We start from the raw sequence: 14,900 nt of genomic DNA, 5'->3' as shown, positions 1-14,900 counted from the left end.
GTCTATTGATTTCAGTGGATCTACTCTGTGTTATACAATCCTTTGTTGCTGTTGTGTTTTTCAAATACCGCTGTCCTTGAAAAATTCTCATGCATGTTTATATATTATGCCCCCAATCCATCTAAAGTTAGCTATGACTTAAACCCAATAAAAGCAATAGAACAATTATTAAACCCCATTGCTTTCAACAGGACAAAGTAGTTGATCTATTCATATTTATATGGATGCAAGAGCCACTGGTTTCAGTGGAACTTACCCTCAGTATGTGTACATAGGGCTGTAGCCTTAGTAACAGTGATCCTTAGCTGCAATGGACCAAAATAATTTAGCTTTTGGTGGGGTGGGGATACAATAAAATGTTCTCCTGCAATTTAGTGTAGTATAAATTATGCTCCACAGCTCCATACTGATCCTTCTTTTTAGAAGGGTTGAGGGGACTTCAAGACTTGCTAACATGCCAATGTAGGGTTCACCTATGTTAGCAGAAATATGAAACCATATCACTTACTATTTTAGTCATATGCATTGGTAAAAGGTAACTTCGGATCTGTACAAACCCAGTGAATATTTCTTGAGTAACTCCAAATGGTTACTGTGAAATGTGTCCTTTAACTGGCATCCACTGAAAATATGTTTAACACTATTCACCCTCTTAGATTTAAATATTTGCAGGATATGCCTTTGGGTAAATGCAGTAAGAACTGAAATCAATGAAGACATTAAACCTACCCCACCCCACAAAATCAGTGGGTTCTCCATTGCTGGTGATGGAACCTAAAATGTTGCAATTGACCAATAACAAGTTGCTTTCATGACTAAACTGCATTTTCCCAGAGAGATTGCATAAATCAGGGAACATATATTAAAGAACAAGCTACCTGCCAAGCATTTATTTTAGCCAGCGCTTAACCCTAAAATCTCTTTAAAGGATATTCCTAAATCCTACGTGTTGAAACCCAAATACTAGTGATTTATAATGAAAAAGCAAACATATGTTTCTGATTAACTTGCAGATTCAGAAGAGGAAATGAAAGCCTTAGAAGCTGATTTATTGACCAATATGTATACATCAAAGGTAATGCTTTTTCTCCCCCCACTTTTTTTTGCCATAAAATGCATGAATTCTCAAACATAGATGTTGTAGCATACCATCATAAACCACCATTGACACCTAAACATTCAGTACAAGGTATTGTGCAAAAGTCATCTTTCATTTCAAAGACAGTAAAAACAATAATTACAGGTGAAAGGATGATGGGAAATTAATGATTTCTCAGCTACGCTTTTAATACTTTCGCTGAACAACCAGCATGGAATTATGAGATGATGTACATTTATTTGAGAAAGGTATATTCCTGGTCAGTATATGCCTGATGGAAGCTTTGGTAACATAAAATCAAATAATAACATTATAACTTTTAAAAAGATGTATAGTTAGCATGTCAAGCCAATAAAAGCTATATCAAGGACTGTGTTATGCATATAGCTACATATTTTTAAATGAGCCTCAAAAAGATAGAAAAATTATTTTCACAACAGGAAATCAGTGCAATATGGTTCCTTAAGTTTGGGAATATTTTATTTATTTATTTATTTATTTATTATTTGATTTATATCCCACCCTTTCTCCCAGCAGGAGCCCAGGTATCTTTCATATTTTATCTCAAATATATGGCCTCAGGGCCCCACAGTTGACATATCAAAATGTAGATTGTATGCTTTGACAGGTAGGTAGCCAAGAAAAGATACCCAAATAATAACTCCTTCATCAGTAATGCTAGGTATGCAAGCAAATATCTAACACTTTGGCATCAAAAGAGTTACTGCACTGACTAAAAGTGAGATCCTTGATGCACAGCTGCTCTTTATTTTTCCAGAAAGAAAAGGATTAATTTAATCTAAATGTTGGCAAGCTTATAATATCTATAATATTGGCAAGTAGTTAATATCATAATTTTTTGAGCCTTTCACCTGAAATTCATATGAACAGGACTTTTGACTTTGCTGGATCAGGTCAAAGGTATATGAAGTCTTGTGGCCTTGGTAGAAATTGTTACTCCCACTTACTCTAAAACAGTTATATAATATGTCATCAATATATTATACACACACGAGCGTGCACACGCACACATCTATCTATTTATCTATCTATTCATCCATCACATATACAAACATATCCATATCTGTCTGTTGTCTCTTCAGGTGTTATACCTCCACAGTAATGGCAATATGAGGAGGGCCACAGGGCTATGCATGTTAGCTCCACCTCCAATATTACCATATATGCAGGCTGCACCCATCCCACCTTGGAGATCTGAAGTGCATTCAGTTGAACATACTTAATAGAAGCCTCCTTGCAATCAGGAATGCAGGATTCTTGATGTGGGGGGGCTTCTAAGTGTGTTCAGCTGTGTGTGGAGAGGCAACTCCCTTTCATACCTTCTCTCTCAACAAAAAAAAAAGTCAAGGGTGGAGCAGACAGAGATGGGGGCACTGAAGGTGAAGCTGTTATGGATGACCCACCACATCCTACTTCTTCTGCTGTTCCCTGTTCAGGCATAATGCCTGAATAAGATGAATCCATATAGACATATTATACAGCAAGGACATTCTGCTAAACGTAAAATATTCTGAAGACTAATAAGACTTTCAAGCAATAAAAATATTTTTCCATGTTGAGGATACAATGTTTAATTTTCACAATATGGCAGACCATTCCATCAACTAATTAACATCTAATATTTGATATCAGACAAATTTCAAACTGTCAACTTATTATACACTCACATATACTAGGGTGTAGATCAGATGGTCAGTCATGCCAATTTTGGCAGGATATTTTTCAAAGCAAATGAGGGAGAAAATAACAAACAAAAGAAGTTTAAGCCTGCAATTCTAAACACACTTTCTAGATTGTAAACCCCACTGGATGCACTGTGGATCTTACAGCATCTGAGTAACTATGTGTAGGACTATCAAAGGGCTATTGCCAAAATGAAAGTCTATCTGTTTTAGCTTGGTTTTAAATAAAGATACAAAAAAGGAAGGTTAATTCTGAATTGGTTAATGCGTATCTATTTAAGTAATGTATATACCGTAATTTAAATTATTAAATTTTGAAGGTATTTTTTCAGAATTCAAAATTTTATGGAGTGTTTTGTGCAACTGAGGAAGGTGGATGAGGATTTATGGAGAAGAGTAGTAGAATAAGAAATTGATTGTAAGGGCAGAATGGGATCTACTATGCTAAATCCCACTACTGCATTCCCTGCTGAGAAGTTCTGTATTTTCAATTTTATTTTATTTTTTGAAAAATTCCCAACACACTTTCTTGACAATCATGAACACAACAACCATACTTAAATTAAAGCAAATATTTAAAGATGCTGAATTCCTGTGATCTTTAGCATATGGTGGCCACTAAGGCATTGCCAAAAATGAGAAAATGCATCAACTCCCCCAAAGGAAACAAACTACTAATTTACACAAAATATGCTTATACTGATTTATAGATGCAAATTTGGAAATCAATATAATTTAAATTGATATACATTTCCCCATAGTGGGGAAGACTGTGACCAGGTGACCTTCGTGGGACCTGGACAAAGACATTCTGGGCCACTGTAGACACTTGGGTTCTAGTGGCAAATCCACTAGAAGTATATCCCTTCCCTAGAGTGTGCACCAGTTCCATCAATGATGTAATAATAACAGCATATGAACCCCTCAAGAACAGGCCATCTACTTAATTCTCATACTACCACCAAGCCACAGACCCTCTATCTTGTCACGATTCAGCTTCAGTTTATTGACCTGCGTCCAGCTCATTACAGTACCAAGGCGCTAATCCTGAACCTGCATAGCCCCACTAAACTCAGTTGACAGAGAGAAACAGAGCTAGTGTCATTGGCATATTGGTGGCACCCTAGTCCAAATCTCCTGATGACCTCTCTTAGTGGCTTCAAATTAATGTTAAAGACCAATGGGGGGCAAGATAAAAACTTGCAGGAGTCCACATTTCCTGCCATGGAGTCAAGCAGAAACCCCTCCCCCCATGCTGCCTTCTGTATCTGACCCTGCAAGTAATAGTAGAACCACCTAATACCATACTATCCATTCCAAACCCACAGAGCTATTCCAGTAAAATATCATGGTCAATGGTATCAAAAGCCGCTGAGAGATCAAGGAGGTTAAGCAGGGTTGAACTCCCCTGTATGCTGAAGAAGATTGTCTATCAGGGCACCAAGGCTATTTTGGTCCCAAACAAGGCCTAAAACCAGACTGGGATGGGTCTATATAATTTGTTTCCTCCAAGAGCATCTGGAGCTGATTGATCACTCCCCCAAACACCTTGCCCCAAAAGGGAATGTTTGTGGCTGAGAAGTAGTTGTCACTTGTCTCATGTCTTCAGGTCCAGGGAGGGCTTCTTCAGCAGCGGCCACACTACTGTCTCATTTGTTTGTTGCTATGTGCCTTCAAGTCGATTACGACTTATGGTGACCCTATGAATCAGTGACCTCCAAGAGCCAAATATAGTTTCATTTTTGTGTAATAACACAACCCCTTACTATTTTGGCTTATTTTTGTTCATCATTTCCAGTCATTTCTCCATCTGCTGAGAACGAAAAAGTTCCAGAGCAGAGCCATTTTATACTATGTTCATATGAAAATGCAATGGGAAGAGAAGAATCTCTTGAAAAAAGAGACAGATGCATTTAAGAGGCTTTAATTTCTTGTATGTGATATTTGTTAATTTGACATATTCAGCAGGAATCCATCATTTTCTTAATACCAACCTGAAATTAGCATCCCTTGCATCCCTTGTTCACACTGCAAGTCTTCAGTGTTTCAGCAAATTGTTCCATGACTCTTTGAAACATCACAAGCTGAGGATTTCTTTTAGGGCCCCTCCAGAAGACCTGTTTATTGAGCATTCATCATGATTTGCTTGCACAAAGTTTAGTATGTCAGGTGTTTTGTTCTGAGTATTCATTTTGATATGGTTGTGGGGTGTTTATAAGTCTTCCCGTTAATCATTTATTCAGTGCATGTGCCCATCACTTTCCTACCTACAAAAAGTTCATTTTAACAATCAACCTCTCTTTCCAGGGAACTCTGGGAATTGTAGCTCTGTGAGGGGAATAGGAGTCTCCTAACAACTCTCAGCACTCTTAACAAACTACAGTTCCCAGGATTCTTATAACTGTTTAAAGTGGTATAATATTACTTTAAATGTATAGGGCAGGTAATGCCCTAAATCAGAGTAAACCCACTGAAATTAATGAACCTAGGTTACTTGAATCCATTCATTTCAATGGGTCTTCTCTGAGATGGGCTAGTATTAGCTACCATCCTTAGGAAATCCAGGCAAAACAGAGATATATATGAGTGCCTCAATAGTTCAACAACATTTGAATTTAATGTTTAATGTTCAGCAATAAATATAATTAAGATTAAAATCTAAACCTTCTTTCAGAAGATTGGGTATTTGTTGCAATTTTGTTTTGCTTCTTGGATCCTTCTGCTATTGCATTTGGGTATTATAATTAAGCTGTCAAATTATCCTCCAAGACTAGGACAGGTTCACTTCCACAGGAACCTTTTATTATTATTATTTTTTAAAAAGTGTCTTTCTTAGTTACTGTAAATTGCCACTGCATGGGTAGAAAATTACAGTAAGGCATTCAAAACAGAATGTTGTTGAATTAAATATATTAGTGAAATGAAAAGGCTCAGTTTTTTTAGTGTATGTAAATCATAGAGTGGGTGCAATCAGATCACCAGCAGGCCAAGCATCATTCTGGTGGCAACTGTGTTAAAGGAGGGGCTACAGGATCTTGGAAAGGAATTCCAAATAGGTGAATTTATCACATAACGTGCAATTATCCTGATTGTAATAATGACTTTGTACTTCAGTTTTCTGTTAAATGCACTTATTTTGACAAAAATGGCAATATAAATTATACTAAAATAAGTAAACATAAACTTTTTTTTGTGATACAATGCAGGAAAATGTACTTGCTGTACTTGTGATTCAAAGTACCAATACAATTATTCAGCAGGTGCATTCATGTCTACCAGCATATTCCAAGCCCTTGCCCTATCAAGGGACAAATGAAGAGCCAGGAAATTTTGTTCAGGATATGTTGTTAGCAGTGGGAAGCCATGCTGGTGATTCATTTTGAAGAAGAAGCTTCAAGAAGGAGTTCACTCTCTCAAACTCCCTGTCTCTGTCTCTTGAGCCAATTGTTGATTTATATCAGAGGTGGGGGATTATGAATGGGGTACCTGTGGCCCTCCAGATGTTGTTGGCCTTCAGCTCCCATCAGCCACACCCAGCATGGCCAATGGTCTGCTTTTGGATCCAAAAATTCAGTATCTGAACATCCATGATGGAAAATTGCTAGATAGAGTGAAAGTGTTTTACAAAGAGAATTGGAAAATAGACCAGATCTTTTTGAAACTAATTAGCAAACAAGCTTTACAAAATGTTAATTAGCTGACAAAAAAATCCCTTCCAAGTGTAGTAAGCAAAGTGATTTTTTTCTTTGATGTTAACAGATTTGCCTCTTGTACACCCTTAAGTGCCAATAGTGTTATCTAGGTAAACAGTGAAGATGAGACTGACCAGAACAGAAAGGCTGGTTACCAGTAATCAAAGTTTTAAAAAATCATTAGAATCCTGCTCAAAGTGGGAGAGATGACCCATCCATAATTGTATAGACAGCTGATTGAAACAACAACACATTCCTCTCAGCTTAGAAGCATTCTCCAGGTAAAATGCTTCCACAATAAAAACAGCCAAAATTTCAATGGAGTCATTTAAGGGATTAATCTCTATTTACAGTATAAGGCACAACGAAAAATAATGCCCAAACCAACCACAGAACTATCACTACCCAATTACATTTTGAAGAAGAATCAGCAGAAATACCTGTTGGGTCTACTTAGAGTAGACCCATTAACATTAATAGGCCTAAGTTAGTCATTTCTGTTCATTTCAATGGGTTTACTCTGAATATTTCAACATTGAACACACCCCATAAATTCAGATCACCCAAAGGTTGAACAATGATAGTTGGGAGTGGGCAGCCCTGGGGAGCAGATTTTTTATTAGCTGCTCATTGATGGTTTGGGAAGATGGACCCCATGACTTTTTTATTACATGGAAGGCATGCCATCGCCAGTGTGCTGTCACCTTGGCACTGGTAACATTATAGAGATGCTAGGATATAGAGGTGTCTGAGTATAGCTGAGATTCAGAATCAAGGGAAATGAAATTCCTATATGCTGATACACATCTGTGATCTTAGGGCAGGTTGCAGCTTAAATGACAGCATCTGGGCCCTGAAAGTGGGGGGTGGGCAGGTTGGGTGGAAGCAGGAGAGGAGGAAAGACCTGATCCTCACAGTTCAGGCTGCTTAGCATACAGGAACTACAGTCATCATGATACACAGAGACCTCAGAATACACTGGCACAAGTGGTGAGCCTGGTCCTTCCTACCACATGCTCACAGTCTTTGAGGAGTTATCCTGTGGGAAAGAGATGGTCAGGAAGACCTGAAATGCAAATTGGCATATGGGAACTACAATTCCGCATGGCCTGAATTTGTGCCACACTTTCACTTCTTCTGTGGAGCCATTTGAGCAGGAAGGTGTGGTAGGGAGGTTCTATAGCCTGCTATTTAGATCCCAACCTTCTCTGGAATCCCTAGGCCATGGGTTCTCAATCTTTTGGGGAGTGTGGGCACATTTGAGGGAGTGCTAAGGGCACTATCCCCTCTAACTACTTCTCTTGCCACATTCACCCATCCCGACAGATTTTTATATCACTTATAAAAATCCCGAGGATTCATAATGATTCATGCCTCAGATCTATGTTTTTGCATCATGGCAGTGCTGGAAAGCAAGGGATGTGTGTTTATTACAGTTCAGTCAATGGAGACAGATGTGATCTGTGATTTTATGGTATTTCAGTGTGCTCATTTCTTCCTCCTATAACAGTTGTCCTCTGTTACAACTGATACTACCTTTTGTCTTATTTTTTTAACTTACTTCAACACCTCATCTGGACTTCTAAAGAGGAAGGAAGACCTTCCTTCCTTCCCCCCCCCTGACCTTTTCTTTTTGCCAGCCACCTTTACTCTTCTTGCAAGCAGTTGTTAGTCCAACCAAAGGGCTGCAGCATGGCTAGGGAAATGGGGTAGGCATGTGAGAAGACACTGGGTAGACTGTGGCACTGAGGCCCACCTGAAAGTGCCCTAAGGCTCAGTGAGGCAGAAACACTGCTCTAGATGTTGTTCAACTATAGTTTCCTGCATCTCTGACCATTGGACATGTTTGCTGGGGCTGTTGGGAGAATGAAGTACAGCATCATTTGGAGGGCCACAGGATCCATATCCCTGGTTTTAACACATAGCCAGGCTCTTATTCTGCTAGAATGGACATTTATTGGGCTCACTTTTGCATAGTATTATCTCATCTTGCAAATAAATATAGAAGATAAAATGCACCAAAGAATCATCCTTCAGTAAATGACTTCATTACACAAACTTTGTTTTGTTACTCAAGTGGCACTATTTACTGCTGATGGGCAAGAACAATTCACATGCTGTGCATTTTGATCTTTCAGATAAGCAAGGCAAAGCTTCCTCAGTGGAAAATAACCCTTCTAAGTATTTGTGACCTTATAAGCAACATAAACAACCAAGAAGCAGCAGCAGAGGATATCGAGGAAGGAGACCTTCTGACAAGAGGACAACTCCCAGCTACTCTCGATGGCTTCAGTTTGGAAGCAATGTTGACATTATACCAGCTTCAGAAAGTCTGCCACAGAGGAACTTTCCAGCCCTGGGAGGTAAAGCCAGATATTAGGGTACCTGCTGGGCACCCTACTTTTGCTTTATATTGATCATATTACTATGATCATATTATTATATTGATAGTGTACATATTAAACTATTTGTATTAGATATGTGCTTCATTCAGATTTACAGTTAGCAAGGTATTGCATGAAACAGTCAATAGTTTAACAGGCCCTCTGACTAACAGGCTTGATGATTATCGTAGATTAATTCCTAAATGATGAGGCAAGTTGTATGGGACTGAATCTGAACCTAAAGCTTCAGAGCCTGGCTTCTGAGGCACATTCCACTAATATAATATGTGAAGTAATATAATGACAGTGCCTTTTAAACATGTGCAGAGTCCCATCTCGACTGCTGACAAACCTCAACTAGTCCTCATGCATCTAGAATTAGATAGAAAGAGTTCAAAGGCAGAGGGAGTGTGAGTAACCTGAATGCAACAACCAGTGATCCTGAGGACACGAATTGTACAGTTTTTCATGAATGTCTAGCAATCATTTGGCTTGTCCATCATTTCAGTAGCTCATCTGCACAGACAACCCAAGTAGGTGTTTCCTGGGATGTTTTTATAAGCATTAATGAAGCAGCAGATGATCCAAGAGGGACACATCAGCATCTCTGCCACATTACTGCAGATCCTGAGCAAAAGGTCCAAGGTTCAATCCCTAGCATCTCCAGGTTGAGTTGGGCATGATTCCCTATCTGGCAATGGGAGCTGTAGTACAAAATATCTGGAGGGCACCAGGCTGGGGGAGGCTGGTGTAATTGTTCACTCATGTTAACAAATCTATAGTCATTGATTGACTCATATTTCATAGTGTTAACTTTAAGAAGCATATATATTTAGAAAGGGTTTGGATGTGTTCCCCTCACCAAAACTCCATAGGATAACATTGATGCTGTATTCTCTTCTTATCACCAACAGTTATTTCAGCAAGACATTTATGACCCAGAAAATGCAAGCCAAGATAAAGATCTGATGAAGCGAAAAACTCCTTACATTCTGAAACGGCAACTGCATGTCAACAAAGCCCGACGACCATACATACTGAAGAGAAGTTCATATTACTGACTCAGCAATCACAGTAGTGTTTATTAGTTTCTAAGTAACTGTGCTTTATGGTTACCTTATTTCAACCTTAAATCTTATTTGTGTGGAAAATATATTATGGAAAGCGTTCAAGATGATAGCATAATTACGTCTTTTTTGCCACTGTTGTTTCTTGATTGTGATTTTTTCCTATCTAAAACTCATTGGACTAATACATTTACAAATAAATCTAGTTTCCAAGCATTATGCATTGTACAGCACTGAGAATTTGGAAGAGTTGGCAACATTGTTTACTTGTTTATACATACTCCTTTCAGTGAATAGAACGCCACAGTTGTATAAAACTCTTAAAAGGATATTTCATAATTCAATGTGTGTCAAATTATTCAGACTTCCTAATCAAGTAAATAGCAGTTTAAAAGCTTTTAACATTCATGATGATGAAATATTCTATCAGTTATTATAGAACTCTTATCAATAAATTCATAACACCCAAAATGCATGTTTATCTGTGCATTCTAGTTTAAACGGATTCAGAAAATGAAGGACAACATCCATAAGGTTTTAAACTCCAGACAGATCAGTAGGATTTACAGCACAATCTTATGCATGTTTACTTGGAAGTAAATTCAATCCTGTTCAGTGGGGTTGATTTCCAGATAAGTGTGCAGAGGACTGTAGCCTTAATGACATAATTAAACCTGCAATCCTTTATCCGTTTTCTTGGGAGTTAGTCCCATTGAATTCAGCGTGACTTACCTCTATGTATACATTATAGGATTGTACTGTAAGTGTATAAAGAGTACTTAACTTTCTTAGGATCATTATCTTCTATGCACTAGAGTCCAATGGACACAGTTTAGAAATCGAAGACTTTAAAGCTTAATTCAAAGTCAATTAAAGACAATGGAAAGCTGCTTGGAGAGTAAAAAGTATGGTAGTCATTACAGCTGGGCTTGAATTCTTAGTTGGACTTTACACTGAGAAAATGGTTGGGCTATAAAGTGCTTCAGATTAGAGACAGGAGAGAACATTTAATTCAGTTCACATTTAAAGACAAATTATCAAATTCTCACTTTCCGAAACACTTTGAGAACTGAAACGCTGCCATCCTTCAGACTTTGCAGTTATCTGAATTTTCCAGTGCAGTTCTCCAGACAAAGAATGTTTTTAAAAATCCATATATTAGGGGGAAATGTGCCTAAAAAGAAATAAGTGAAAATAACACACAGAAATGCATTCCATTAGGAAAAATTGGTTGCAGAAATGTGTACACAAGTCAAAACTGCATACAAAAATGTGTTTATTAAAAGCAATTCACACTAAAATGCTGAGGAATTTTCATGAGGACTTTAAAAAAAAATCTCAAATTGCTACAGATATGTGTAGTACTGAATTTATGATTGGAAAAATGAGAAACTGAGAGAACTAAAATTGACAGAGCTTTCCATTCCAGTTTCAGATGCTACATTTTACTGAACTACTTGTGCGACTAGGATATGATAGATAGCTTTTGAGTTAAAGAAAACTGTTCATGAGGTGTGAAGTGAATATTCATTGGGAAAAGTAAAAAGAGTGGAATTGGATGTGAAATACTGCAGAGTGGGAAGAATGTAAATATCTGAAGGAGGGAGACCTGGGTCAAATCCTCAGTCAATCCTGAAGCTTATTAGGGGTCTTTGGACCAATCACTATCATTCAACCTACCTCACAGGATTGTTCTGAAGATATACCGCCCTCAAGTACAGAATACAGAATAATTTAAATTTTATAACGGTACATTTTAAGCAAATTAAAGGCTGTAATGATTTAAAAATCCTAATGAGAATAGCCATATTCACTAAAATTGGCTTAAACACATAATTCCTTAATGCGGAGCTATCTCCAGACCATATGCCAAAGGAAAGTAACCACTTTTTTCACTGCATCAATTGATCAAGAACTAAAAGTATCAGTGACTTACTAACAACAACTCTGCATGTTCTCAGGAAGTGGTCTTTGCCATCCACCTCCTACCTGACTCTGTTAACTGGAGATATCAGAAATTGAATCTGGGACCAAGGGATGGAGCAGGGTCCCCGTAGGGTCCCTATGTCTCCAGCATCCTATGAAAGGGGAGTGTGTGAGCCAATGAGAAGAGTCTTCTAACGTGCTTCCTTGTCCTTTCCTGCTAATTGGAGTCAATCAGAGTGAAAGGAGTTGGTTCAGCCACTGACAATACTCTTCTCAACAGTTAACACACTCCCATTTCATAATGATTGGCTCCTAGTTACATCTGTTATTGTGGGAGAAGTTGCACATGGGAAGAACTGAGGAGTGTGCAGATGATAACAGAGAGCAAGCAAGTGATTGAGGGGGGGGGTTGGCTGTTACGGGACCTGGCATGACTATCAAGAAGGGACCCTGCACTTTTACATTTGTCACTACACTACTGCTGGGACCTTCTTCATGCAAAACACATGCTTTATTACTAACTTGTGGACTGGGTTGGGGAACTTGTGGTCCTCCAAGATATTGCTGGATTCTAGCTCCCATCATCACTGACCATTGGGCCATGCTGGCTTGGGCTGATGAGAGCTGGAGTCCAACACCATCAGAAGGGCCATAGGTTATCCACCCTGGCTATGAACCCTCTTTAACTCAATATGTGATGAGTAGGGATAGATTCATCTGTCAATTTCAGTTCTCTTGGTTTCTCATTTTTCCAGTCTACATTCAGTTCTCCACATTTCTGCAGCAATTTGCAAAAAACAAATCCTTATGAAAATTCATGTGAATTTTTGTATGCAATTTTCCCTAATATACACATTTTTGTAATGCTAATTTCCCTAATATTATATTATATATTATATATATATCCTAGTATAAGTATTTTGTACACATTATTTGGCTGGATAATTGCACTGCAAAACTCAGAGGAATGCAAATGACAAAGGATGGCTGTTTTTCGGTTCGTGTATTATATTGGAAAGTATGCATTTGGTGATTTGCCTTTAAATACAAACTGAATTGAATTTCACCCTTATCCCTGGTAATGAGACATTTTTGAATAAGAGGTGTTTGTATTTTGAAACCCTTTAAAATTTATCCAATCACTAGACCTTATTAGTGCAGGTTCTGAATGTTCCATAAATGGAATAGAGCCAATGAAGAGATGAAGGAAGGATGGAAAACTAAAGGCACATAAAGCAAAAGGCATCCCGGTGGCACAGGGATGCAGCACATGGAAAGTATAATGGATACAAGATTAAGTGGATGTGTATGTTATGTACAAATTCACTGAAACCCATAGATAAAATGAGGCAATTTGGGGATGGGGAAGGAGGAGGAGGTAACAAAGGCTTTACATGTGGTTTACATGATCAGTCAAAGGACAATGTGATACCTTAATACCTTACACCAACAAAACCAAGATTTTAGTTTCTCAGAACCTATGAAAAAACCAGCATCTTTTAGGAACATAGGAAGCTAATTTATGCCAAGTCAGACAATTGGTCCATCTAGTTCAGTATTGTCTGTACTGACTGGAAGTCACTCTACAGGGTTTTGGATGAGTCCTCCCTAGTCCTATTTGGAGATGTCAGGATTTGAACCTGAGAACATTTATTTATTTAAATCTGGTCTGGGGAAACTTTGGCCCTCCAGATGTTGCTAAACTATGAGTTCCATCAGCCCCAGCAAGCATGGGGAAGGGCCATAGCTCAGTGGTAGAACATCTGCCTTGCATGCAGGAGGTCCCAGGTTCAATCCCTAGCATCTCTGGGTAGAGACTCTTGCCTGAAACCCTGGAGAGCCACTGCCAGTCAGTGTAGACAATATTGAGCTAGATGGACCAATGGTCTGACTCAGTATATGGCAGCTTCCTAAGCACTCACTCTTTGTACCATCTTGGATGATTGCAGGCATGTGTGCACAGTGTGACAGCATGCTGACATGGCAATGCAGGAAGTAAGTGGGGTGGGCGGGCCCAGTGTCAGGTAGCTGGTGTGGATCATGGAGCCGGGGTTCCACTCTCCCAGCCTAAGGAGGGCCTCCTCAAGGGCCCTTTTGGGCTGCAGGGGTCCTTGGCCAGTGCCTGATCTGGCCACTTGCTGGCTCCTGGCCTAGGTGAGTCTCAACCAACCACCTAAAATTATAAAGGCCAGGTATACTTTCCAAGTTCTTTTGCAAGCAAAGACGTGCTCTTCCTATAAAATTTTGTTTTATTGCACTCTTTCTCAAAGGTGCCTAGGGTCCAATTTATGAATCTCTTTCCACCCATTTCCACTCCTCAAGATCACCCAGAAAGGTTGCTTTTTGGGGAGGGGGAAGGGGGGTTCATCAGGGATTTTGAACTCATCTCCGCAGCCTAGTCAATCTCAGCCAGTATATACCATGCATCCATTTAAAATATTGACAGTCTATGTTTGTTATTTCCAATTCAAGTGCTTAAGCAATTATTAGCATTGCATTTCAGACCATGTTATATGTCAAAAAAATTCATATCCCCTCTACAAGTAGATCAACACACTACTATACCTCTTATATGTCAGTAGTATTTTGAAGTGGAAGTTTTAAAGTATAAGACAGTCTGAGCAGCCCAAACAGCCCTTTGTCTCTCTTTGCAAAGGCTGCTTGCCTCCCCTTCTCTCCCATCCACCTAACTGCACAGCTTTTTGACAGCTTAGATTGCTTCAGGGAGGCTGACCCAACCCAATGTGATCTCCACATGATCCAAAGCACAGATCCTGCCCAAATCAGCCTAATTTGGTTCAGGACCCCGGCTTTGTCTGGGTCTGGTGCACAACTCTACCAGAGGATTTGGGGGCTCTGAGAGCACGTTGAGCCTAAAACAAAACCTATTCACTGAGTAATCTCACAGACCTATCCTATGCATATTTCTACTTCTCTTTTAAAGCCATCTAAATCAGTGAATATCACCACATCTTGTACCAATGAATTCCATAAATTAGTGATTCAGGGTAGCTTTCTTTTGCCTGACC

General features: G+C 38.9%; 1 protein-coding gene across 6 annotated transcripts in view; it reads left to right on the top strand.

The window, feature by feature from the left end:
* Window positions 1–10,398, top strand: part of NTS (neurotensin) — a 54,665-nt gene extending 44,267 nt beyond the window's left edge. For all 6 annotated transcript variants that reach the window (XM_061639634.1, XM_061639628.1, XM_061639633.1 and 3 more), the window contains 3 exons: window positions 1,014–1,075; window positions 8,633–8,857; window positions 9,793–10,398. In XM_061639634.1, coding sequence (XP_061495618.1) covers window positions 1,028–1,075; window positions 8,633–8,857; window positions 9,793–9,939 — 420 coding nt within the window. In that variant the 5' untranslated portion in view covers window positions 1,014–1,027 and the 3' untranslated portion in view covers window positions 9,940–10,398. The remainder of the gene's footprint in view (window positions 1–1,013; window positions 1,076–8,632; window positions 8,858–9,792) is intronic.
* Window positions 10,399–14,900: the final 4,502 nt, after the last annotated feature.

The sequence above is a fragment of the Rhineura floridana genome, chromosome 8, assembly GCF_030035675.1.
Source record: "Rhineura floridana isolate rRhiFlo1 chromosome 8, rRhiFlo1.hap2, whole genome shotgun sequence".
NCBI lineage: Eukaryota > Metazoa > Chordata > Lepidosauria > Squamata > Rhineuridae > Rhineura > Rhineura floridana.
Note: the sequence above shows the minus strand (reverse complement) of the source record. Positions and strands in the feature narration are given on the sequence as shown.